The sequence below is a fragment of the Cygnus olor genome, chromosome 2, assembly GCF_009769625.2.
Source record: "Cygnus olor isolate bCygOlo1 chromosome 2, bCygOlo1.pri.v2, whole genome shotgun sequence".
Lineage (NCBI taxonomy): Eukaryota > Metazoa > Chordata > Aves > Anseriformes > Anatidae > Cygnus > Cygnus olor.
This window is the reverse complement of record NC_049170.1, coordinates 124,432,058-124,459,516: the sequence shown is the minus strand read 5'-3', so window position 1 is coordinate 124,459,516 and position 27,459 is coordinate 124,432,058. Positions and strand designations below refer to the sequence as shown.

General features: G+C 44.8%; 1 protein-coding gene across 2 annotated transcripts; it reads right to left on the bottom strand.

Moving 5' to 3' along the window:
• Nucleotides 1-7,990: 7,990 nt before the first annotated feature.
• On the bottom strand, nucleotides 7,991-27,395 carry VXN (vexin). Of its 2 annotated transcripts, none has more exons than XM_040545796.1 (6): nucleotides 26,203-27,395; nucleotides 22,124-22,179; nucleotides 16,926-17,052; nucleotides 12,411-12,472; nucleotides 11,079-11,167; nucleotides 7,991-10,504 (listed from the first exon to the last, which is right to left on the bottom strand). In XM_040545796.1, the coding sequence occupies exons 1-6, from the start codon at nucleotides 26,267-26,269 to the stop codon at nucleotides 10,318-10,320; spliced, it is 588 nt and encodes a 195-aa protein (XP_040401730.1). In that variant the 5' UTR covers nucleotides 26,270-27,395; the 3' UTR covers nucleotides 7,991-10,317. The 2 variants fall into 2 exon arrangements, with proteins under 2 accessions (XP_040401730.1, XP_040401731.1); XM_040545797.1 differs by having other exon boundaries at nucleotides 11,079-11,164.
• Nucleotides 27,396-27,459: the final 64 nt, after the last annotated feature.

Here is a 27,459-nt window from a genome sequence, read left to right as displayed (position 1 = left end):
GGTGTTATCAGCCTTAGCACAAGCATGATGGGCACGGGCTGTGTGTTGGCTGGCAGCGATGCGGGCCTGTCACTGTCCTGTGCCAAAGTCTGAGGGGAACGGGCACTTTTGTCTTGCAGGGTGGGAGAATGCTACTTACTCGGCATTCGCATCCTCGCTGACTATCGGCCAGTTGCTCAATCTTAGCTGCTCTGCCTATAAAAGTGATGTTTGGTGGTTGCACGGCCAGCATAGCTCTACACCACTCTGCACTGCGCGTTGTGCACACTGCTTTCCAGTGGTCTGTCCCGTGGCGTAAGGACTGCTTGCTCAGTTATCTGCAGGTACAGCAGTAGGCATTAAATAAAAACAAGAATTAAAAATTAAATAAATAAATAAATAAATAAATAAACAACCAAAAACCAGAAAACTAGTTGTAGGAAGACCATACTCATACACAGACACAAAGCAGTGGCGGGGCAGGGCGGCCGGGTGCATCCACCGCCCGCGATTTACAAGTGAATGCCATCTTCTCCCGAGCCATACGGAACAAGCCTCGGCGGTGTCTGGAGGGCCTGCAGCACCAGAAGTAGGCCAGTTTGTGCCTCGTCCTGCGCTGGCAAACGGCCAGGCTTTGTGTACTCCAGACACCAGATGGGAAGCAATTATGAGTGTGACAAGCAGGTCATCTGGCAGACACTCCGTGGACCTGCTGCCGCATAATTTTTGGCGGGAAGAGGAAAAAGCTTTTTCTTCTCTCCCCCTTTTTGTTGCTAATACCACCTCTCTCTTGACAGCGCCCTTCAGAGAACGCGCGCAGGCTGGGCACGGAGCGCCCCGTGTGTGCCGAGTTTATGCTCCCTTTGTGCCCTTTCTGACGCTTAACAAGAGCGCAAGCATTTTCGCCTGGCCAGCACCAAGCAGTGCTTACGCCTGTGTTTGTGTGGCGCGCAGTTTGCAAATACTGGCCTGCAGTGCTGGCACGAAAGTTTTTGCCGGCTTGGCGGGGCAGGAGGAGAAGGAGACCTCCAGCACGGGGTCTCCTCCAGTGCCCACCTCCTTCTGCTCCGTCGGGCAGCCCATCTGAGAAAGCAGCGCAGCCCTCCCAGGCCCAGGGCTGCCAGTCTGGGGCAGCCAGGGCTGCGGCAGGCCCTCATCGGCTCAGAGCCTGTGAAACCTACCTACCGTGGCCTGTAAAAGAGGAGCTTTGCCAGCCTGGACAAATCAGCTTAGCTGCATCCAGCTGGGGCTGACAATGCGGCCCCTCCACTGACAGCGTGTGGCTAATTGCGTCGGGGGACGTGTAAAATGTGTTGCTTGTTCCAGCATTTTTGTGCCACAGGCTGGGGAAAAGTGGGAAATGGGGTCCGGGCTGTTTGATGTCATGCTTTTGGGGAGGACAGTGCCAGAGTCAAGGGGAAAAATGGAGTTATCTGTGGTGCAGAGCTGAGATCCAGCACTGTAAATAACGCACAGGTGAGTTGTGAGGACTGGAGGCTCGGTCCAGCTCGTGGCAGACACAGCAGTAGCTTTCAGTAGTTTCCCACCTGACGTTTTCTGTTGGGTTTGCCCAGAGCTCGTCAGGGCTGTGTTCGAGGCCCGGCCTGGCCCTTCACACATTAGCATCGCTTCCCTTACCCTTGGGGAAAGTGGGAACAAGCACGCACGTTTCTCTCTCACTCCCAGCTTTAAAAGATCAGGTAATAGCAAAGCAAGAAGAGAAACATTGCCCCGAAGGGAATCAGTGGTTGGACAGGCAATTCTGGGGGGCCAGCACCCACAACCTCAGCAGCCTCTGATTCTGCTCAGCCTCTGGTGCTTCGGTGCTGGGCTCTTCAGCGGGTGCTCCCCTGGCCCCGCACACCTCAGCTCTGCCTGCGGCAGCCCCCAGCTGCCCCTGCCTTCCTCCTGGTGCTAACTCTGTTGCTTGAGACCATGGATGCTTGTAGCGAAGGCACATGCTGCGGAGGTGCCTGGAGCCGGCCCTGCTTGAGCAGTCACAAATTTACAGGAGTTAAGTAGGTGAAAAAAAAAAAATAAATCACTGAGCAGCATGCTGAAGTGCCAGCCCCTCTGTGCTGTGGCTCCAAAATGCTGGTCGCAGCAAGGTTGTGGATCTGCCTGTTGAGGAGAGCTGCCATGAGATTTCAAGCGGAATCTACACACACAGACCCCTAAAGTTCATGTGGTGGCTGGACGCAAGCCCTTGCTGTTGTCCCATGGTATCTCTTACTCCTTAGACTTGCTTTTTTTGTTGTTGGAGAGGAAGCCTGGGAGATGCTGCTTTGTTCTGGCTCAATGACTCAGGACAGAATATTTTGCAGGCTGTGCTGCTTGCAGGTTTTGAATTGCAGGGTGCGATAGGCGGGAGGATAGAAGCGGTCACATTGCAGTAAGGGTTCTGGGCCTCAGTTTTTCTTCTGTGAATAACCCCAGAAGTTTTATTTCTAGCCTCTTAACTGTGCATGAATAAAGCTGTCTGTTGATTTACTTAAGCAATATGAGAGCTGCAAAGCAGGTGAAACAGATCTTGGACATTCAGCCACCTGAAAAGTGTGACTGCATAGCACCGAGCTCCCTTCAGGGGGTTGGCTGCTGGTTGTGCTGCCGCTCAGGGCTGCCTTGTGGTGCCAGTGCCCCATCTTTCCCCAAAAGCTTTTTACCACACAGAAGCTGGACAGTGATGTTAAACCCCCTATTTAGGTTTGATACAAGTGGAAAAAGCGGGGTTCCTGCTCTGATGGGCTGAAACAAGCTGGGAGCAGCGGTGCACAGGCACTGTCCCACCTGTCCCTTCCTGGTGGTGGCCCAGAGCCTGCTCGTGCAGCACATTCCCTTTTAGCTGTTCAGAGCAGTTAAAACCCACACCCGTGTCCCCCTGGCACTGTAAGGCTGAAGCACTGAGAGGGAAGGGGAGCACCTTCCCCTGGTTTACATATCCCCACTGCGTGCCCAGACCCAGCGGGACTTGTGTTATCTGAACATTCGGGTGGCCGCAAGCACCAGGCCCTCTCAGACGCTTCATGTGACTATTTCTGAGGGGAAATCCTTCATTGCAGGATCCCTGTGCCTGCCCTGGTTATCAGGATGTGGTAAAACTTGGCAGCTGTGCGAGTTTGCTCTGACTGGATGGACTTCGGGCTGTTTTCTTGTGGTAAATAAAAGGAAATAAAGTAATGTTGTTTGCAGCAGGTGATGGTGGCTGGGTGGCAGGATCCCTCTGGGGTGCAGGAGGCTGTGACAGGGTTCATGCATGTGCTACTTTCCAAAATACTCTGCTCAAACCAACACCCCTCTGGCTGGGAGCATAACTGGATGTGAAGGAGCTGAGCTGGGAGTCCTCCCTCTACCACAGGGCATGTGACAGCTAGCGAAGGGTTCCGGCTGCTGACCTGATTCCTAAGGCCTCTAGGGACAAAAGTGACTGCTGTAACAGTCTGACCTGACTCTTTCAGAAAACTGCCACCGTAACCTCATTTACCTCTAGCTTCACCCCAAACTTCAGTTAAATACTTTATTCTGGTGCATCAAAAATGAGATTGCAGAGCAGAGGGTTTGGCTCTTTTGCCTGTCAGACACTGGAGGAAGGATGTGTCCGAGTCATCTCGAGGTTCTTCCAAGAATACTTGACTTCATGGAAAGTCCCAGCAGTACCATCCCATCCCTGCTGGCAGTCGAATGCCTGCTCTGCCCATGATGGCACCGCTCAGCCCTGCCTGTGAAGGTATTGAATCAGAAGGCATCAGGCCAGCGGGAACAGTGTGTAAATGTTTACACCCAGATTTCTGAATCTCCCTTTTCTCTTTTCTTAGTAGTCAGCACTGAAGGCTTCAGCCCTGTTACTGCGGTGTGATTTGGACCTCTGACTTTTTCAAGGCAAGGAGGTTTCAAGCTGGCAGGGTGGACACGGGGCGATGCAGGTGCCAGAGCGGTGGCAACCAGACCGTAGCTGCTTTGCAAGGTGCAGCTTGGGCGACTCCTCTGCCACACCGCAGGAGCTTGTCTCGTGTCCTTCGGGGACAGGCAGGAGGAAAAAGGCATCACCTGAGGTACCATGGGGCCTCTGTGCGTCTCTGCCTCCCGCTTCAAGACCAGACGCCCGGTGAGGGTCTCACCAGAGACATGACCACTTCAATGCACTGGTATTGAAAGGCTTGGAAACTTTTCCAAATAGCTCCTCTGTTTATTTATCCAGTCCTGGGGACCACTTCAGTTTCTCTTTCAAAGGGTCTGTCCATGGAGGAGAATGATTAGAGGCTTATTTCTTATTCTTTTTTTTTTTTCATCTCTTCCACTAATGGGATAACCCACCTCACACATGCTGTAATCAGCTAAATAACTTGATATTTCTATATGTTTCTATTTATGATGTAAACAATTAAAAATGATTAGCTAAGCTTTGGTTTTAGGTGTTACTGTCTCAGTTAAAACAACCGGCATTGAAAGAGTCAGAGTGCTGATTAACCCAATTTTTAAGGGTTTGCTATAGACAAATCTTTTGCCAACTTGCTTCAAATCTGGTTGGAAAATATACTTGCCTCCTACTTTACAAGAACAAATGTCAGATATTCAATGTTATGTAGGCTCTGGAATGGAGTTATAAAGAAGCAGAGTTGCATTTTTCACAGGAAAAGTTTTCTTTAGTCCAAAAAATCCCTTGCAGGACTTTCTGTGCCATCTAACAGCTGAATACAGCCTCACTAGGATTAGCACAACTTCCCGTCTAAAGTACCCGGTAACTTATGAAGCAGAAGCTTCATAATTTTGTTTTGTTTTGTGGTTCTCGTTGCTGGGACGACTGCTTTGACGGCGGCGGCGTTGCTTCCTGATCTCCACCTTGCTCTCCTTGGCGTGGCGGCGGCAGCAGCAGCAGCAGCAGGCGCCTCTGCAGCGCTGGATTTTGCAGTGTCAGCTCTCAGCGCGGCTGTGCCTGAGCAGGCACGACCGTGCCGAGGGCTGGCATCACCCAGAAGTGCCCTCTGAGGTGCACAGGGGAAGGACTGGGCACGCCGCGGGGCATTTTGCATGTCTCTTCTGCTTTACGGTCCAGCGCGCATCCCTCCCCCAAAAAAGGGAGCGGCGGGCAAACCGACCGTGTGCTGCCTTTTGGCTATTCTGCCACTATGCAAAATGTGACTGCACAAGTAGGAAAATGTTCGTTTAAAATAAAGTGAAGTAAACTGTAAGGCAGGTGATGCTGCGGGCATAGGGCCTGGTGCTGCCAGGGTGTCTGCACCCATTTCCCTGCCTTTGCATCAGGCTTGTTTATGAGGCTGCTAAAAATGATACCTGTTTTTGTGGTGAATCCAACCTGATCACTGAGAGGAGGGGCATCATTCACATGTCCATCCTTTTCAGGCTGATTTGTTCTCATTTGAGCTTGGCTGCTTGTCTTTTTTTTTCTTTTTTTTTTTTCTTTTTTTATTTTTTTCCTGGGCCTTCATCTAACTTTATTAAATATTCACAGAATCACAGAATCACAGAACTGTAGGGGTTGGAAGGGACCTCGAAAGATCATCGGGTCCAACCCCCCTGCCAAAGCAGGTTCCTTAGAGCAGGCTACCCAGGTAGGCGTCCAGATGGGCCTTGAATATCTCCAGAGAAGGAGACTCCACAACCTCCCTGGGCAGCCTGTTCCAGAACACTTTAATTTATTGATCTGTGTGCCCCTTCATTGAAATTATAGTTCTGCCACTTAAAAAAAAAAAAAAAGTTTTTAATACCACATAGAGTGGAGCCACTCACTTACTCACTAACTCTATAGAGTTCATGTTGAGATTTTTAAATCTCTCATAGGGTATGCATGGCTATTTGGCATCTGTATCATTTGTGGAGTTTGTGTACAGCTTTCTGAGTAGGGATATCATGTGAGGAATCTGCCTTGTTCCGCTCCTGTTTGTGTACACGGGTTGTGATATCATATCTTTTCTGGCTGGGTAACTCAGAGATGTGAAATTTGTCATGCAAATGCTGACGTTTGAATTATAAATGATATCTGTAAAAAGTGTATATTATTCCCCAAAACAGAGATGTGTCTGTGAGCAACTCATTGAGCAAATCTCTTTGCTACAGGACCTGAGTGCAAAAGGGGAAGAAAGGCAGGCAAAGCATATCTGAGATTTTTTCATGCATCAGTAGGAATTATGCTATATAGTAGTCTAGCTTTAAATTCACTACAGTTTATTTAAATAAAGTGGCATGCAAATAGATGATGGATATTTTAAGGAGTTGCTCTGTCACAAAGATGTTTTTGAAGTGATGAGAAGAAATTAAGAACTATTTTTGGAAATGAAATACAAATTAAATTACTGCAAGTGTGATGCTAAACATGGTGAACTATCCTCATGCAGTCTATTTCAGTCATGTCCGTGCCCCAGTTAGTCTCTCTGTAGAGCTGGGGAACCACCAAACTGTAAAATGACGAGAAACGTGTCTGAAAAATGCATCTTCCCACAGACGTTATAAAGTGTGACAAGGTGCATGTGCCAGGCAGTGCCAGCAGTGACGCTTTGAGCTGCACGGTTAGCTACGTTATGTCTCTGCGCAAAATGGCACAGTTCACTTACGTCGTGATCACCATTTCACATTCTTCTGGTGCTGTGCTGGAGCTGACCCAACATTGTTTTCTGCACAGGCTCATCTGGAAACGATACTGCACGTCCACATCCTGTGCCCGAGTCACGCTGCTGTTTTTAGGGGACGACTGAAGGTCAGGCATTCGCGGTGGAATTCCCAGCAGAGGCCAGGCTGTTCCCCCACTGCCTGCAAAAACGTTGTGTCCCATGGTGTGGTTACCCATCAAGGGTATACTCCTGACTCAGTTGTTCTGAACATGGACTCTGTCCATAACCAAAGCACCAGAATTCTCAGGAGAGCTGAGGAGACAAGTCCTCCTCTACGGGACAGGGTTTCCAAAGTCCAGGTTGGTGAGGGATACCAACAGCATGTGTTTTCTTTCCTTGCTGTTTCTCAAGGTCTTTCCCCTCACAGTCCTCAGTCAGGTCCTTCAGTTCCAGTGTCCCTGTGCCACCCACCTCGTGTTGGGCCATGTGCCTTCCATGGTTCAGCGTATGCTTCCTGAAGGCCGTGTTTTTTTTGAGGTAAGCTGAGTGATTTTGCTGTCAACTGGTAGGACTGAAAATAGACAGTACTTGGTTTTATTTTCTACTAGGGCCTTAATTACTCTCGAGGAGTCTCTGTCTTGGTGCTCTTATGTGATGGGATGGAGGGAGGTGACACCTCACCTCCCAGGGCCACAAGGAGACTAGACATCATTGTCCATAGTCCACTTCTGATCAGATAAATAAACATATGTGTAATGTCTAATGCCTGGCTGTGCCAGGGCTTTTCTCTGAGTATCTAATAAAAACGGAAGGCTTTTCCACTACTACAGTACTGGGACCGTTCACAAGCATGTAATTCCGGGCTCTTCCTGTGGGGGAACAAACCTTGGGTTTTTGCCATCAGATGTGTGTGTTCTTCAGTATCAGAAAACCTGCCTTTATTTCTCACAAAATCCTTGCAAAATGCTTTTAAGTCACCAAGATCCATATGTTACCACATGCTACACGTTTCTTTTATTTTTTGTATGAATAGGACATATTTTATTTGAATCAATAAAATAGGTATCTAGTACAATACAAGAAATCTTCACAGCAGTTCCTGGGATACAGAGGAATTAGTTATGCATCTTGCAAATCTCTCCTTCTCTCGCAGACACAAATTATAAATTAAATAAATAAGGAAACCATAAATACACATTTCAAGATACAGCAAATATTATGTAGAAACATTAACCATCTTTTCTCCATCCTCATACTGCTTAAAGCTATTAATTAACAAAATGAAATACTAAGGTACAGCTCTCAACAGACAAAATTCTTGCTGCCCTGGACTGAACTCTCCAGGCCACATTAGCTACAAGGGCAGGTATCACAAGTACTCAGAGCCTTAATTGCCCCAAATGCAGCAAATGGACATTTCCCTCTGTTTTTCTGCTTTTTATTTTTGCTTTGCTTTGCTTAGGGAATGAGTCTAGTTATTACTGTTCTCCCTACTCCTTGAACGTATGTGTTGCTGTACAAGCAAATAGTCCCACTGAATGCACTAGGTTTACCTATTCACGTAAAAATAGCATGTGCCAGCAAGGCCAAAGCTGCTGGCAGGGCTAGGGGCAGGGGAGGGGATAGTGTGGTTCATGATATTTGTAAAACACATTTCAGGAAAAATTTGGGGATGGCTCCAGCTGGGTTCAGCCACGGAGGACCTGATGTTGGCAGGGTTACACCGTCTAGACTATTGCACGTGGGCAGTGGGTGAAAAGCTCCAGCTGAAAGGTGGGGTGAACCCCTGTGAGGGGTTTGCCTCCTATTGTGTGTGGTTAACAAGGAGCTGTGTGATTCTCCTCTCCCGGGAGGATGCAAGAGAAGCAGGAGAGGAGCTCATCTCCCTGGGCTGGGTCTGCGTCAGGCTGTTTGCCTTTGGTAAAAAAGAGAAAGGGGAGAGGCTGTGTGATTTCTATCTGTGGTGCTGTCCTCCAAGTTACTGAGCACCGATGGGCAGCTGAGGTGTTTTATGAAGGTCTAGTTCCTCTCTCCTCTTGGCAGACTCAGCGTGACGAGACATCATATGTTTTTAAAGGCGCCCTTCCAGCCACATCACACCTTCTCCAGCACGTCCAGCTCCTTGGAGCAGCTGGGGACACGCGCTCTCTAAAACAAGCTGGGTACCAGCTGCAGTTGCTTTCACATCCCACAGACTTTGGTTTCTCAGCTGTGAACCTTTCCTGTGTACCTCTCCACCCTTCTCACCCCAAAGCCCATGGACCTGGTTGCTTTTGCAGCCTTTCCCTTCTGCCTGGGCTGTGCCTTGGTACCTCTGATTTGGTGGCCTTTGGCTGTGGATCACTGCCCAAGCCTGCACCTCTGTAGGCTGTAATCCAAGGCTCTCTCAGTCCTCCACTGGAAGAGAAACTTGGAATACGTTTTTTCAAAGCCCAAGTTGAAGATGATTTTAACACAAGCAGCGGATGAAGTTGGCAGATATCACAAGTGCAGAGATTACCTGGGTAGTTGTGGTAGGAAGGGAAGGAGATGTAACTGCAGTTACACTGCTGGCTGCAGTCATACCATTCACACCTCTGGCGCACCAATGGCCACCTATTCATTTATGCTTTGCAGCACTGGCAGTTAGATCAGAGAAAATCATCATTGCTATGAGCTGCAGCAGCCATAATTTCCCCAAGTTTATATTTAAAATTGTGTATTTAGGCAAACCAAAGTCTTGTACAATAACCAAGGGAGCACTTACGTGAGACAAGTATTGTTCTTGACTAATATAATGTTGTCTGTAATACCGGTGACATTTTTTGTATTACTTTTTTTTTTGAGAGGAAAGCCCAAGGGACCGTGGTCAGCAATTTCTAATTTTGAAAAAAAAATGGGGGTAGGGGATTCCATTGAATCCACCAGCTCATAAGCAAAGGTCTGGTATATGCAAATATCTCACATTTAGTTGTCTACTTGCATCATTTATGTATTTTCTACTAGCATTTTCCGCACTTAGGAAAATATTCTGAACCACACAGGTAGACAGCAAGTTACTGACTTAATAATCAGGTTCAATGGAAGAACGTATTTCTTGAGGTTTTTCAGTAGCTCATAGTTTGAACTGGCAGGGCACTTTAAAGCACCAGTGACTTGCCGTGTGGCAAAGTTTGGTAAATCTGTATTTGCAAACTTGCTCAGTTCTGACTCATCTTTTCTTTAAAATTTTTTGCACCTTTTACTCCTGTCTTGAGACATCAAAACTGAAGAAAAAAGATGTCTAGCATACGTCATTCAACCAAGCAAATTGTAAGATGCATTTTTTGTCTCCTTTCTCAGAAGAGAGGATATGAGAAGAGGAAGAGGGCAAGCAGTGATACACAACAAGCAAACCCTGGCACTCAATGGCACTCAGTAACAAAAACAGAACCGTAACCTTGCAGGAACACACAAGCATCTTGGCAGGCTTCTCTTGTTGTGAGTCTGAGCTGATTCAGACAGGACGTGTACAATAGGTCAGCAGTAGCTTCAGCATCATCGAGTCAAGACGTAAATCTAGTGGGATACTTGGGGTTCTAGTGTATTGCAACAAAGAAAGGCTAGCATGTTGCATCACACTCACCATTTTTACCTTAGTTAGCCTTTCTCCTACCTTTCTGAGGCAATGGCATCAAGTAATGAAAAGGATATCGTTTTCCTGGGGGAGCTGTGCTGTGTCTGTTCCCTTATCAATCCTAGAGCACCTTGTCCTGGCTAAAGGAACTTCTGTCTTTCTGAGTGATGCCAGGACTTATCAGTCTGCCTCAAAGGCACTGTTTGTTGCCCCCAGGTACTCCGACTTCTTCTTGTGCTTCATCCACATCTTCCTCAGCAGGCTGGGCGTCCCGCACAGGTTGCCTCCTGTCAGTGGTAGAGAAGCTTCTGCTCCTGGTGGCAGGGTCAGGTCGTACTCTGCCATCTTCCTCAAGCGCTGCCTGTGGCTGGCAAATAAAGCACAGGAGGGCTGGAATAAAGCACTCATCTCTGGGGCCCTTTTTCCTTCCCTATGATGACCAGCCACTGAAACCCGTGGGCTGCCCGTTTCCAAAGGTATGGGTGTCCCCATGACACTGTGACAATGAGCATTTATACTATGCTCAGCCTGTTCCTTAATTACACTTCAGAGACAAAATGGCAACTTAATTAAATTTTCCAAACCGCCTTAGGACCAATATTATAGACTACTTAGGGGAAAATACTTAAATTTTGGATTTAGACTTTTTTTTTCCTAGTGACAGAACTGTAGCTGACACCAGGGCGGCTGTACAATAGCCACAGTTACCAATGGCATCAATGTCTTCTTCAGCCAATTCCCCCCTCCCTTTGGGAAGCAAGCAGAGTTTCTTTGAGGAGGTTTTACAGCTGTGATTCAGAGATCTGCGGCTGAGGAATTCCTTGTGATCCTGTTGAAGTGGTGCCTGGCTGGGGGGGTGTCACCCATTCCCTCCTCACCAGGCAGTGCCCACGCACGGCTGCTTTGGGGAGGATGGGGATGGGGATGGGGCTGGGACTCACTCGTCTGCGAGCGGCTGGTCATCCGTGGGGGAGCCTGTGAGAGCCGCCGGCTTCGCTGCGATGGGGATGGCTAGCGATGATGGGGGCTGCTGGGGGAAAAGAACAGCGCTGGTGAGTGGGAACCTGAGTTAGTCTGAGGAAAGAGGCTTTTTTTTTTTTTTAATTATTTTTTAAGGAAAATAAATACATACTGTAAATCTCTTAGCAAGAAAAAGCAGGTTAAGGACCTGACTGCTGTACCCTTGCCCACACAAACATTTTGCTCACGTGAATGGTCTCACTGGTTTCAGCACAGCGGCTGTACGAGCAGGACTTACACCTCCCCAAAAATGTGGGAGGTTAGCAGAACTTTTTATTCCTTAGTTTTTACGCCTGGCTTCTTTTGTGCAGGTCACACCTACAGCTGCTTTCCCAACCATCACAATTTCTTGAGCCTTTATGAATGTTTCCCCTGAACTGGATACTTTTAGGTGTGCTCTGAAAGAATCCCAGACGTAAAGATGTTTGAAATTACTTTTGCAAATACTCTTTGAAATTCAACCAGGTTAATTGCTGGTAGGTGTAACTAGTTTCATTACGTTAATAAAATTAATGCTGTTAATTCTGATCATCCTTAAATATTGGTCGTTTTCCTTGAGCGTAGGCCAGCTAACAGCTAGCTGGTATATTGTAGCCATCCAAAGAGCATTTGAAGCCATAAAGTTTCTGTAGCTTAGTTTAGTGTTGGTTAGAAACTTTTCAGAGCACTATTTTCTGTTTGAAAAATCTAGTTTTTACAGAATGTAAGGACTTTGAAAATTGTTTTTGTAAAAAAAAGAGGAGGAAAATATTTTAGTAAAGCTGAATCATTCTGAACCAAAACATTTTGTCCCTACTACAGAACAAATTTTCAGATTTTGTATGATGATTTCCTGTTGACTCTGTATTGACCTTTGTGATTGATCTGATCGTCTTTTCAGCATTACGTGCTGGAGTGTGTGAATTATTTGACACTTATTCCATCTTAGAAATACATCTTTTCCCAATTGATGAGGTTTCCTGAGGAGCAAGAGGCTAATTCCTCCCAAGTCTTGCCAGGGCTGACCATGCAGGTGCCTGCCTGCCTCCATCCTACAATGTGTCCTCGGTTCCGGAGGGGCAGCTCTCCTGTGCCAGCCGCTGCTCCCAGCTGGGTAGCCCCTGGCATCAAGCCTGTCTCAAAGTCTTGAAGAAGACTGTGAAACCTGCAAGTGCTGCCGCAGGCTGCCACTCTGTTAATGTGGGACATGTTAACAGGTACTAGGTTTTAATATGCATTAGACAGTGGTAGTTGGTCTTGCTGTATTCACTTACCAAAGATTTTCTATCTGACTGGTGATTACAGGACTTGGATGACTCTCGTTCAGTTATTCCCACTGCAAAGCATAAGAAACAGGGCATTATCAGTGATTATCCCATTGGCACAGCTTGTATTAAAAGCATCCTTCCGTGTACTTAAGCCAAGTATGAAAACAGCCAGGGTTCAGGTTGTAGTCCCACCAGATCTGATTATAGCCAAAAGTGAAAAAAAAAATATATCTTTATTCTGATCATCTACTGCGATGTCAAAATGAGTGATATTGAAATTGCTTAAGTAATTATGAAAAAAAGCATTTAACTGTGCTTAGACTTTTCAAATGAGATGACAAACTTTCTTTAGACCAAATGGGAGCCTTTTCCCACTGCTAACACTTTTATATGTATGTGTGTGTGTGTACATGCGTATACACTTATTTTTATAAAAGTGTGTATGTACATGAAAAAAGCTAAGACAGTTTTTGTGCACACTTGAGCTCCCCACCAGGTTTGTCCTGCCTAGGAGCAGGGAGTCATTCTCCTTTCTGGGTTGACCCATGGAATTATTCTCACACGGACAGTGATGTGTGTGACATCCACCCCACCACAGGGAGGGATTTTAACTTTTCTCTCTGCCTCTGGCCAAGTGGGACCTCTCTCTGCTGTCCTCGAGCCTGGAGGTTAGCTTGCAATTACAGGCGAGTGCTCAGCCGAGAACTTCTCCCCATGTAAATGCTCACTGACATTCCTGCTAGTTGTGCCAAGGAAATAAATGAAGGAGGGATTCCAGATTTTCTCTCACAGAGCCAAATCCTCCCATTTGGCTGTGGGAATGATGTGGATCTCTCTCTCTCTCTCTCTCTCTTTTTTTTTTTTTTCTCCCCTCTTTCTTTTCATTCCTGGCCATTTTTAGGTGTCTGCTCTTTTTTAAAAGTGGTATTCAAGTAAGGGAAGGGCAAAGACTTACAGAAACACCAGGACTCACCAAGATAGAAGATACAATATGATTCACAACTGCTGTTACCAAGGAAATATAAATAATAACTGGAAACCTCAGAAATAGCAGAGATGCTGCTTATAGCACTGTCTCCAGCGTGAGTTAACAGTCAGAAATGTCTTGTCCTTCTGGGGGCAATAGCTGACCAAGATAAATATCTCAACTAGCTTCTCTCCTGCTGCTCTCCCCCGCCAGTAATTCCATTAGGTACCTAACTGTATCCCTCACGTCAAAGTTTAATTCAATTACTTTCTCTCATCTTGTGTGTTAGGTTACTAACAGTATTGGGAAAGTGGCTCCAGGCACCAGTGCTTCAGCTAATGTCCAGAGATATATATATGTCCATATATATATATATATATGTATTCCCAATACACATAACATATCTAGTTAGTTACAATATATAAACTATATATAAAAAACAATATATAATCTATATAAATATTACAATATATAAACATAAACATATACATAAACAATATATACATATATTATTTGTTTGTTTGCTCTTATTTTGTCTGATTCTTCCATTCAGCATCCCCCTCTTATTAGATAATGTTCTGGTCAACTTTTTCAAAATATTTAAGCAAAACTAAGTCCCCATGACTTCAATTTGGTAAGCGCTCGTCAGGACAGGGGTGGCTGGGTGCATTGTGAATGCCACTTCAAGAAGGTGCTATGGATGGCCAAGTGTGGGACAAGGGTTGCTCCAAACCTTTTAGTCTGACTTTGCCCTATATTTCCAAGATGAGTGCTTGTACAAAACTGAGTACTTCTTTCCTGTAGAATAAATGCATATATACACATAAATATTTAATCTATCCACCCTGTGAAGCAAAGCACAGCTTTGAGGGCTGTCAGGAGTTTATTGTTCTGGCCTTGACACCTGACCTGCTCCATGCTAGTACAGACTGTCCTTATGCCTTGATATTTGTACAGCATTTCTAATGCTAGCAATAAGCATGCTGATGCTCTCATCTGTACTCTTTGCACATTTCTAGCTTACTATGAAAATTTAACTGTTTGTTCTATTACCCAGATTTCAATTTGTGCTGTATCAAATCTGTAGTCTGCTTAATATTCAGCAATAATTGTCTATGAAGCAAGCCTGGAAAACACCAAAGTCAAAACTATTCCCAGTAAGGATGTTGAAAGATGTTTTTGAGGGGTGAAATTTATGTAGAGGGCACATTTGTACAGAGATTAATGCAAACAGATGTTGTACATCCTGGGACAAATATATAATCACTTTATAACACATTAGGCTGGCTCTCCAGCTGTTGAGAAACAGCTGCAGAAACCTTTCTGCACTCTTCCATGGCACCTCATTCTCTGTGTAGCTATTCGTTAGTACAACGCCTGCTGAAACCAGAAGCTGTAGCACATCATCCAACCCAAACCGTTCTATGACCCTTTGATCATAGCAAAGAGCTATTTTTATTTTCATACAAATATTTGCAAACACTTCTGCTTTTCTCCCCTTAAAATGCTAAATTTGTAGTCAGGTGATCAAAAGTTATGAAGCACCAGAACTGGACCACGATTATTTTATTCCCCTTTGAGATTCAGGCTCTAATTTGTGACCAGAAACCATTTTTCCACAGATTGTTCTGCCCCATTCAGTGCACCACATAGAGAGTGTTCACTCAGAAAGTAATTATTCATCCTCAGCTTTTATTGTTCAGTAGGCGGTCCTATACCCAGTTTTCCCACTAGTGAATCCTCTGAGGGCTAGACTATTCATTTTTATGGCCTTTTCTGTATTGCTGGTCATTGTGGTCAACATCTGCACAAATGTTAAAAAAAAAATCCAACAGCTTCATAGGCTCCTGGAGGATAAGGGGTTATACTGGGGAAACAAACAGTACTGAGTTTAAGATTAGAGTTTTCTGAGATGAAGTTTTCAGAGGAATTGAGCAGAATGCAGCATGGTTTGCAGTCAAAGTACAGCTTTTTGTGGCAGCTAGAAATGAGTGCTCCTGGGTATCAGAGTCTGAATTGTGAAATGGGCACCCAGAAAACAGGGGATGTATCAGCTGTGTTAGGTGATGTGCATCGCTGAGGAACCTGTTGGCAGTGATGGACAGTGCTTAGGGAACTATTTCAGGAACTTGGAGATGTCCCACTGCATTCTCTGAGCACTTTCTGTGCCAGCATCCTACAAATGTCCTCATTATGCTACACAAGCTAAGGTAGCCCTCGAGGAGCTCTGGTGTCCTGAACAGCTGCTCCTGGTGAAATTGGCTCCTGGTGAAATCCCTTCTCCCTCTATCTGCTCCTCCAACAGTCCCTTTTGCCTCTGTTTTATTTCCAGATCTCTTGCTCAGCACAGTTAATTTAACCTTACTTGCTCCCTCTTTCCCATTCAGTTTGTTTGCCCAATCACTTCCCTTTCTCCCCTTATGAGAACTGTTTCCCCCATTTTCCACCCCTCTTTTCAGATTCCCGCATCCTTTCTCCCATTGGTGCCTATCTGGTCTCTTTTTCCCTTTGCTTCCCCTCACAACAGACACCACAAGTCTCTTCTTTCTCCCCTAGTACCTCTCTGCCACCCACTGCCCCCCAGCCAGTCCCAAACACTCCTTCTCCATCCCTCCTCCAACCCCTCAGCCACAGCTCTTTGTTCAGCCATGTCCTGGCTCCTTTCCCGGTTTCAGATCTTTCCCCACAGTCCCAAGCTCAAGCTCCCAGGCCCTGCTCTTGCCCACTCTGTGTTCAGATCAGGTGGCTTACAAACCATGCAGTTGCAGACCAGTGGTGTGAAGAACATGCTCGTTCATGGTAGGATCTGCTTTACATTTTTAACAGCTTTTAACAGCTAAACTCCCTATGTCTCTACCAAACGTGTGCCAGATGGGATTTTTCAAAGTCTTTTAGCTGGATTGCATCTGGGTGGTTTTTCATGGGAGAGCAAAAGGTGTGTTTTGGATTAAAAGGCCATCCCATGACAAACTTCATGGCCCTGCTCCAGCTTCCTCCTTCCAAGCATAACACATCAGCACTGAAAAGGAACTGAACGACCAGTCTGTTTATGTTTATTCATTTCCTTGTTTTTGCATTGGCAAACTCTATTTTCTCCTTCATGGGTTCTCACAAATATGATGAACAAGTTTTGGTTGAAAAAAAAAAAAATCAGGCCCGTGGCTGACAGCCAGAATCTAAAATTTCATCCCAAATGATTATGTTTTGGCAAATTTTAAGGAACTGAACAGGGATCTTATATAATAAGATGAGTCAGGCAAGCTCAGTTATAAGCAATCTATCATCACTACAATACTGTCAACTCTTGGAAAGGGAGAGTTTATGACTTTGAATAAAGCAAGTGATGCTTTATTAGCTTGCTCTTGCAGGGAGCAGAGCTCTGCAATGATGTGGTCTTTATCTCATAAATTCCACTGAGTGTTTTAAGCATGGAAGTACCCTTTCTCTACATAACAAAATGTCTGCTTCACTGCAGACTGGAAGACTGCAACATCTAGAAATGTTCTGAAGCAATGGAGACCCAGAAGGCGGTGAAGCCATTTCTGAGGACTTACCGTGCATGGTGGTGCAGGGTCCCTGCTGCCCGCCCCGCAGGCGGCCCAAACCCCGCACCTCCTCTTCTCTGTAGAACATTTGGTGGAGATTACTGTGGTGGGGCTGACAGTCAGACACTGCTATCACCTGCAGGGAAGAGGTAAAACTCTCCTGTTAGAGCCAGACTGGGACAGGGCCACCTCTGCAGGCCACCAGGAGGTCTGCTGTCGGAGTCCCGATGGAGCAGCCTTGGTTGGGAGCAGTGTGCTGCTTGCTCTTCTGATTGCTTTCCTGTCATCTGGGGAGAGGTTTGTTTGGTGGGGACTGGGGTGGGATTCATCTTGTTTGATTTCTGACTCTGAGCTTGAGAAATACAAAGCACAGAAAAATCAGGTGTGTTCCCTTGGGGACCCAGGTGCTGAGCTGCAGCTTCCTGCATTCATTTCAAGAGAATGAAGTGTGGCCCTCATTAACTTCTACTGATTCAGGATACCCCTCTGAGTCTGCTTAGTTTTAATTTCTTATTGCATCATATTTTGGGCAGTCAGTTAAACTTATGCAACGTGAATTAAAAATGCTATTTCTTCAGGCCTCTCCTGTCTCACCTGCTCTTTGACAAAGAAAAGGCCTCATTCCACCCACCGGTCTGCCTTCTAACAAACGCTCCAGATAAAAACAAGACAGCATTGAGGCACGTCCCCTTGCGTTCATAAAATCGTTCAATTTCTTTAAATAAATTAGAATTCAGTGTACTGTTAATGTGCAATATTCTGTGTTTGTGAACCTTCAGGCTGATTTAAAAACACGTGCAAACAGATGTTTCCCAAAACAGGAACAAAATAAAAGCCCAAACCTGACCACTTTTTACTTTTTTAGATTCCTTGTATCCGCAGGAGGCTGGTCTGGATCCTCCTGACTGGTGGGACCAGGAGCTGAAATGGGCCGACAGCAGGCAGAAATGCTGCTGCAAAGGGCTGGTGAGGCCACCAAGCCCTAATCCGAGACCTAAGAGGGGTTTTCTTCTAGTTCGGTGCATCTTGGCACGCAGCCTAGCACAGTCCCTTCTCTGTAAGCTACTTAAGGACGTGCCCAGTGCTAAGGTAAAGCCAGAGGGACTGCTGGCGTCCTTGAAGTCAGGCACGTGCACCAGGTGGGGCCTGGCTCTCCTGACCAGGAATCTGGCACTGCCGGACAGGGCTGGGCCACACCATCCTGCCCAAAACTCAAGAATGAGGGGGCCGATGGTGGCAGGAGGCCTCCTCTTGCTGCTCCATCATTTAGCTCTTGCTCACATGCGGTCTTGTTTGGTGTGTGGCTGAAAATTTCTGCAGCCCTCTCCTACCCAGACACCTGAGGTCGCTGCTTTTGCATGGTCATGGAAAGAGCATTTTTGGTAAGTAGGATGCGGGCTGCAGCAGTCTCTAGTCCTGAAAGTGGCTTGTTTGATCAGTGTAAACCACAACTGACTTGAAACTTAACAATCTGCCTGTGCATTGCAGGGGATGATATTTAGTTTGAACTCCGTAAATAGCAGGAATTATTTAGGCACGTTATCTATGTTCTCAAGGTCTCTTGCTACATGCCATATCAGTAGTGCCAGAACACCCTCAAGCTAGTTTCAATGCCATTTGCCATTACAGTCAGGGACAGCAGCACCATCTCAGTTAACTTGCTTGTTTGCAGCATTTGGCTATAGTACACTTTGGGAGTTTCTTAACTCCTAATTCGAGACTTCACTGCGACTTTGGCTACCTCACCCATTACTGTAATACATAAAGACTTATCTAGGTCAGGAAGCTAAACCTGCTGCAACACACTTTTGATCTAAAGTGGAGCTGACATTTCTCTAGGGTACTTAGGGTAAGGCAGAAGGATCAGCTAGAAGTCACTTTTCTTTTCTAAATGCACTAGGAAATTTAAATCTTGTGTGAATGGCAGAGTCATCCAGACTCTGCCGAATTAGTACACTGCTCTTGAAATAATTACTAACTTAAACCTCTATGTCATTTGCACAGTTCATTCTGTTTGCCGGATGCTGACTCTGAATTCAGAGCTCAACAAAATGTCCTTTTTTTTTTTTTTTTTTTTTTTTGTGGACATTTACATGAGGGCACTGAGGCCTTGCACACCTGCTAGTGTTACACAAGGGACACAGAGGACACAGGAGCGTTGCAGGACAGTGCAGAGGCTGCTCCAGCAAACCCATCAGCACTCTTGGAACCAAAGCCCCCCAGAAGGGGCCAATTAAACATCTGGATTTGGGTAAAACTTCAAAGCTTAGAGGCTGGACGATGAGGTGATTGTTTATAGAGGAAATATCAGATTTTTGGAGCTAAGCTCTTTTTGATGGTCTAATGCTGGTCTAATTTTTAATGTGGCAGCACTAGCATACACAGAGGGATTTGCCAGCTTTCTGCAAAGTATTCAGGTACTGTCATCAAGAGTGTTTTTAGAGTTGTAATCCCAGTACTTGGGGGATAGGAGTGCAAGGAAATCAAAAGAAAGGATCTACTGTCACTGGGAAGAACTTTTAATAAGACAACAGGAACTGCAAATAACAATATCATTGAAATAATTTTATAAAAGAAGGTGCTTCTCCCTTTCACCCTTCCACTGCCATGATTGTGCTTTTGGGGTGGATTCTCAAATGTCATGGAAGTTACCTTAGGTCAGTTACCTGAATGTTAAATCACTCAGTGCTACACTGCTTGAGTATTTTAGCCATGAAAAAAAGTCTGGCAGATGTCCACACTGCTCGCTATTTTTGCCCTTCTCTAGGATTAAAGTTGTGCATCCACTGCAATCACCAGAGCAGAAGCTCTCAAGTTAGCTGAGGCATTTCTACAGCACGGACTGCAGGTGCAGAAGTAAAAGTGAAAAATAAATAATCATACTGCTACGTTAGTGTGGGTATAGAAATTGGTAATCACAACTTCCTCACAGGCATCTATATTCCACTAGGTGCAATTTATTTGAATGGTTGCACATCAGCAGCTGCATCACGCTGAAAAAGAGGAATGCACAAGTCAAAGAGCTGAGTGTCCAAATTGCATTGGTTTGCAAACCTTGCTTATCTGGATCTGCAGACCATTCCTTAGGCTTGGTGCTCCCGCAGCTAATATGATGCTGTGTGCATCAAGACTAAGAGCCAGTCAAAGGATATCTTTAATTGGGGTCAGGAAAGCCCCAAAGGAAGAAGAAAATCATATCAAAATACAGCAACAAAACAGGGACTTTCCTCTCTTGTTTTCTTAGACCTTTGTGAGTATAGTGCTGAGTACAACAGCTGACCCAACCTAAATTAAATGTTAGAGGCCCCCTCATGACAGAAACAATTTTCTGCTGAGTTTTTAAACATCATAACAGACATACGGTTGTCCTAGATTTTGAAGAGAGCTAGCTGAGAATTATCCAGCTGAATAGGTTTATGAGAAAGTTCTGATTAGAAAAAGTTTGGGCATTTGGTTGGAAAAGTATTTATTTTGTCAAAAAAAAAAAGAAAAAAAAAGAAAAGAGTAACTATTTAAGCATTCTGCCTTATTAGAACAATTCACTTTTTGTTTGGACTTTTATGCTATTTTTACATTATGTGACAACATATGTGAGAGCATAACAAATAAAAAAGAAGTATCTAAATACAGCTTATTTTGAGCAACACTGGGACACTGAATTTCATCCTCATTTGGGTCAAAGAGTAACTTTGAGACCTCAGCCCAAGTGACTGGATGAAAATAAGATGTTTACAAACTGAGAAAATACACACTTTTTTTTTTTTTTTTACTCAAAAACACAGGGATATTCCTGACTCTTATTGGGGTCCACTCCAGGTATCCTATGAAGTATTTGGGTTCTGTGATCTGCTTTAATAACCAGGAGAGGGGATGGAAGCAAATATGGCAATTTTTTTCCCAGTGCATGGGTATGTGTGGTAAGCAGGGGGACCCATGGTGCTGTGGGGAGATTAGGGAATCTGGACTATGAAGAGGAGGGTATCTACAAATGGGGAGCAGGATGCTTGTGATCTAGCATGCACAAGAGAAAGCGGGGCTGTCGTGCCTACAAGACAGAACTGCAATAAAAGGATGATGGAAGGGGTCGTGAATAGGCTAACTGGGTTTAAGAAAGGAAAATTGGCTCTGAAGACAAGAAAACTCAAATGAAACCAATGTGTCAAAGTGTCTAAATTTGGAAAACATTTTCTCAGTGTTCAGATCTTTTGCTAATGCTGTTATTACTATTTATTTAATAATATTAATAATATTAATTATATTATATATCATATTATATATTATTATATAATATTATTATATATAATATTATATATAATATATTATATATTATATTATATATTATATATTATATATTATATATAATATATTATATATATTAATATAAAATTAATAATAATATTTAATAATAATGCCCAGCAGATATAATCAGGGACAAAAATACTCAGAGACCTATTGAAGAGAACTGCAATGAACACAAGTCACCCATTGAGTGAAAGGAAAGCAGGGAATGAGGAGAAAAAAGCTGAGACTGTATAGCACAGGGCTGTGGGAAATGTTTAGGTATTTTTCTGCCCAAAGCAGGAGTAAGCACTGGGCTGGATAGTAGGGACGGAGAGAGAGGAGAGAACCATACACAGATGCAAGCTGCTGAGATGTTTAGGTGCCAGGTTGACCCCGTGCCACCATGATCAAGTGACAAGCATCCTCCTGCGGCTCTCTTAGAGTCATTTTTTTGACTGGAGGTTACAGCGCATTGCTTGATGTTTTCCTCCCAGATTCTCAGTGTAATGTGGTACTGGCTCCTTGGTTAATGTGTGTATGTGCTGCTATGATTTGCTTGTTTTTCTTTCCTGCCTGTCCCTCCGGCACTATTATTAGTGCTTTATGGATAAGAGTTAAGTCTGTGAATCCCTCAGATGACCCGTGTTGATAAGCTATGTTCATTTTGAATAGCTCTGCACAAAGACCTTATTTTTTGAGGAGTTCCGAAGTAATTCTGTAATAATCTGTATATACAGAGTAAATCATCTGTAGCTGTATAGGAACTCCCTTTTCTCATTCTCTGTATCAGACACTGCTGAACTTCTTTGCCCTGAAAGATCTGCTTCCCATTTCTCCATGACATTTTGAAAGATGAGCTTAGCCAAGTAGAATGAAAACAAACAAACAAACAAAAAAAAAAAGAGAGGGAGAGAATTTTTTCTTACACTCTTGGTTAGGATGTGCTGCGTACTTTTGGCTCTCCTTCGGGCAGGACTACATGCTGTGAAAAGAACAACAGAAAAATGGTCAGGGTGGGGTGGAGGCAGACATGCCCAAGTAGCACACAAGGGTGGTGCCCATTGAAGATGCTGGTGAGGATCTTGCTGGTTTGTGGTGGAAACGGGCACTGCTCTGTTTGGGCTGAAGTGTTAGGAGACCAGCAGCGACCCTCACCTCAGGTAGGTTTTCCTGCCCCAATGTAGGGGGGCAGGAGCTGGGAGAGAGCCTCCAAAGAGGCTCATGGTGTCTGACACTTGTCTGGTGGCTCTGTGCATGTCAGCTCTTCTCTTAGCCCCCATGCAGTCTCTGCTGGGGGACATAGAAAAGATAAGGGCTGGAGCAGCTGGTGTTGGATAATAACTGCTATTATTGGGGGAAAAGAAAAAAACCAACAAAAAAACACCACCACCACCACCACAACAAAACCTCACCTCATTTCGGTATTTTAAAGTCACTTCTCATTACTTTGTGGTGCTGTAGCTGTGCTACACCAGTGAGATTAGGCCAAATATGCCTCTGAAATGCCTCCAAAAGAATGGCATGGTGGGGAGGGGCGGAAAAAAAAAAGGGGGGTTAAGGAGGATTCCAGCTGAAACAACCCAAAATAAAATATATATATATATTTTTTAAATGTCACCTCAGAGACCATTTTCCAGCTATACAATACAGACATCTGTGGGCACAGGGCAAGAGCCTTCCCAAAGTGTCTGCACGTTCCCATGGGTTTCCAGGAGGAATCTGCCTCTTCCTACAGGAGGCCGTGTCCTGGCCTCCTGTCTAATGATATTTGGGATAAGGGCTCTTTGGTGTTAGGAGAAACTGAGCTTCTCCTTCCATCCAGCAAGCTTCAACCATGACTAGTATCTACACTGACTTTGGAGAGGCTGATCACTTTATCTAAATACAGATTTTCTTCCAAAAAGCTCAAATAACTTCATGAAGAAATTTCAGTTTTATCATATTATGTCCAAATAACAACATTTGTGCTACATCTGTTCCTTTTTTTTTTTTTCAGCCACAAAATGACCCATTCAGTACTTTAACTTGATGCAGCGTTTTGCTTAAAGTTTTTCTCTATTTGATTTCTTAAACCCATAAAGACACCAAAATCATAGGCAAAACAGAAACACTGGTCACAAGACACATGAGAAATGAGGATCGTAAGCCAAGCTTTTGACTGGTCATTGCACTCACACGGAATTGATTGGGTTTGGGTGTTTTTTGGACAAAGTGAAGATTGATTAAATGCTTTTAGTTCCAGTTTGACTTGAAACCTGAAAAACTCAGTTATTCTCCCAGCTCTCATTGTATCCTACTCTTTGCACGTTAGAATTATTACCCTCCCCTGTATGCAGAATACGGGAGTTATGCCTACAGGATTTAGCAGCTGGTTACAGAAGGGAGCCTACAAAAACTTGCAAAATTCAGAGCCAGGTTTAACTCTAATTCTAAATTCTGACCCTGCAGGCAAGGCATGTGAAGGGAGGCTTCCCATTCAGGCTCCATTTATAGCCCAAAGGCTTTGAAGCATCAGAAAAGTTTGTTAGGGAGTCGCAGGTGACTCTCGTTCTCCAGCTGAGTTTGCCTTTACATTTTTGGCATCCAGGAGCTGCAGTGCTCATCTTTGCTATGTGTTAATGTGTGTGGAGACTTAGGAAGATGTGGAAGCAGCTGGAGTTGGCCCAAGGCTTTTCATTCCTGCTGCTAATCTGAGTTCCTGCCTTGAGGGGATGAGGTGCAGGTGATAGGACCTGGGCCTACTGCTCCCGCTGCCATGGGGGGTGAGTGACAGCAGAGGTGGCCTCCACAGTGCTGGACACTGCTGCCCATACCACGGCCTCTCCTTGGATGGTATGAAGGAGAACTGAGCAGCTTTCAGGGCTGTGGTACAAGAAGAGCTGGCCACAGGACCAGGATCACTCTTCCTACACAGCCTGCATTTGTCTAAGAGCTACCCTTGTCTGTGAAGGACAATGTCAGCAATGACTTGTGGCATCCCATAATTTCTCCCTTGCACACAGGGAGGTCGCCAGCCCTGGGGTGTGTAGGTGCTCAGTCACAGGAATCCAGGCATTTTGGCAATTTTAGTGGGGGAATCTAGGCAAACCAGGAGTCTTAGTGACTACAGCCACTAGCCCGCAGGTCTGGGGATCTCAGCTTTAGGTAGCTCACTGTTCAGGTACTTTCATGGATCCATCTGAAATCCCCATTTCAGACGGGTGGTCTGATTTTCTGCAATGTTGAATACCTGCAGCCACCACTGAAAACCAGACCACCAGTTCAGACACCACAGTGAGGATACAAGTACTGAGCATTAGGACCCCATTAGACAGAAAGAGAGTTTTGGCCAATCTCTGCCCATAGTTAAGCAGGACGGTAAGACAGGAGGTAATAAATCTTGTCCAAGTCCCCTGCTAGCAACCTGCTGAGGTACAGGGTGCTTACACACCTATCACAAGTGAGTTATCTGTGTGCACAGTTAGAGAGTGTGCTCAGCTGTCAGCCTGATCGCAGCCTGTTTTGAATGGGGTGGTATCCTCAAGGATCCCTACTGCCTTCTCCTGCATGAGTAGTTTTATATTTTAAAACATGGCAAGCATGGAGTGAAAACCATACAAGTACAATGAAGTTTTCTCTTTTTCTTTTTTTTTTTTTTTTCTGTGAATGTGTTGTAACTTGCTTTTGAAGCTGCTGCAATCACTTTTACTGCTGGTATTGCATTGTGTGAGGACTATAATCATTAATTGTTCATAGGCAAAGCACTTTAATTAAACTCAAGTGCAGAAAAGTTTAGTGACACAAAGAATCACCTTCACGTCTCTGGTATTTTACGTATTTTACTGCCCAGTGTGAGGAGTACAGTTTATATATATTTCTCCCAGAAGTGAGTACTGTTGTGCTGTTATTGGCACCAGGCTGGTGCACGATGAACCGTGTACTAATGCACTTAATGGTAATAAATTTGCCTATTTTCAGAGCGCGTACGATCCACAGACTGACTCACTCGCTGCCTGTCATTTGCCAGCATACGTGGCAAATGGCTCACATGGGCTGAAGAAAGGGAAGGCATGAAAGGGAAGTCACAGCACCAGCAAACATCCAATTACTTGAATAGCCATTGAAAGAAGAGTGAATTGCAGAGGTAGACGTGAGTGACCCACTTGCACAGGAATACAATGGCAGCAATGAAAACAGTGGGATTGCAGGGCTCTCCCTGCAAACATGATTTTTCTGCAGGGAGCAGGAGCAGGAAGGCACGGCTGAATTCTTGCAGATGCCATTTCTGGATTTGCCTGCAAGAGGCTGTTTGTATGCGCAGTCCAGATTTCAGGCAACAAAAACAATTACAATGACGGTTCACTTTGTCATTTCCACTTACATTCTGAAATTAAGCAGCTGAGAGCTCAGGCTTGCAGCTTGCAAGTAAAGATCAGATCTGGCCCCACAATTTGTTTTCCCTGCTTTTACCTGCTTTCTTTTTCTTGTTGCTGAAATATGCAGCTATTGAGTTTAAACTAATTTGTTCAATCAAATGCAGACTAGGCTTTGTCCGGTTCTTACTCTTCATTACAAGCAATTAATGTTAATCATGCATTCATTTCGAGGGCATGGCTTTGGAAATGTTCCACTTATTGAGCCAGCAGACTTAAATTCCACATTCATGCAGTTCACCCAGTTCATCTGAGCTGCTAACTGCTCACAGAACTTCATTTTCTTTTCTATCACACAGAATAGCCACACAGTTGCAAGCTGTCACTTTAGCAATTACCTCATAGGTACACGAACACTGATTCCAGATCTCTCCCAGTTTTGCCCGTGCAAGGATTTTACACAGCCACAATGTCGAAGCACCTGCATGGATTAGCTCCAGAAAGAAGCAGAGAGCACCGAGCTGGCAGCGCAGCGCGGCGCAAGCAGAACAGACAGATGAGCTGCTCCTTTCAAAGGTTTCTCTAAGGATAAAAACGCTCCTTCCATCCAAAAGACAACACCGTACCCAGCGTTATAGTTCTGATGTACTCACATTTGGATGAAATCACGGTGGTGAAAACTTCTAAATTTTCGTCGCTGCAGCTGTAAATCTGGTGCATTTTCTACCTCTCCCTCCTGACTGCCTTTCAGCTTCATGCAACTGCTCTGAACTTCTGGTAAATAGGTTTCACTAATCCAATCTGGCTCTGTGATCATTGTCCAGATCTACAAAGGACAGACTGATGCTGTGATCTCATCTCATTCCATATTCTTCATTGCAACATTTTCTGCTCCCATCTGCCTTTTTATGAATACTATTAATGCAAAGATTTAATTTAGCTGTTACTTAAGCCTCTACTCAGATAGGAACATTTTATCCTTTTACCAGTTTGGAGAATCCTCCACAAGAAATGGCTAATAATAAAGTCTGCTCTTTGCAGCTAACGTATTGGCAAATAAAATTTTACAGAAGTGCTGCAAGGTTTTATAAAATGATTTGGGTTACATTTTGTGTACTTTAACACGTTTATCATAAAATGCTGCTCCTCCCATATAACGAGGAGCTGATTCTAAGTGTATTAAGCGTTTGGTACCTCACCTTTTAAGTTCGTAAACATCCAAGCATTCCTGGGCATGTCAGTGTAAAATTTTAAATGCGAAAGAAGGGCATGTCAGGCAGGCATCTGTAGGTCTGTATGTATGTCCCCTGTGCTTTAATGGTTCCTGAGGGAGGGCAGGTGGCTCAGTCATAACCAGGTTTCTATATGACATGAGGGATCTTGGGCCTTATTCCACATTTATGCACTTCAGTATAGGGGTGCTTTTCTAAAGGTTTCAAGTTGGTTCCCTCATGCTCCCGTCAGAAATTGTTCCTTCCACATCTGTGGAAATTTCCCCCTCAAGTTCCGCTGACTTACTTCTTGCCATGGACATCTAAGCTTGAAAATGTTGGCTCGCAGGCTCCAGTAGCAGATGTAGCAGAAACACTTTCAAGTGCTAACAGTGATATTAAATTATATCAGTCCAGCCTTCATTAATACTGCAATTAGCACAAAAATTAATGCTGTCTTCTCCTATAGAATCCTGTCAGCAACAGTCCCAGTTGGAACATGCCAGCAAACATGGGCTGTCACTGTCATCCTAATGTCAGTTCTCTTTGAACAGATAAATGTTGGTCAAATACACATTCTGAGCCTGGAAGGAGGCTCTGAGGAAGGTGTCACTGTTTCGAGCAAGAAAGGAGCGGAGAGAAGCCGCTATCACTTGTTACCTCCCAGGGCAGCCTCCTGCTGTCCGAGGGCAGGGAGTC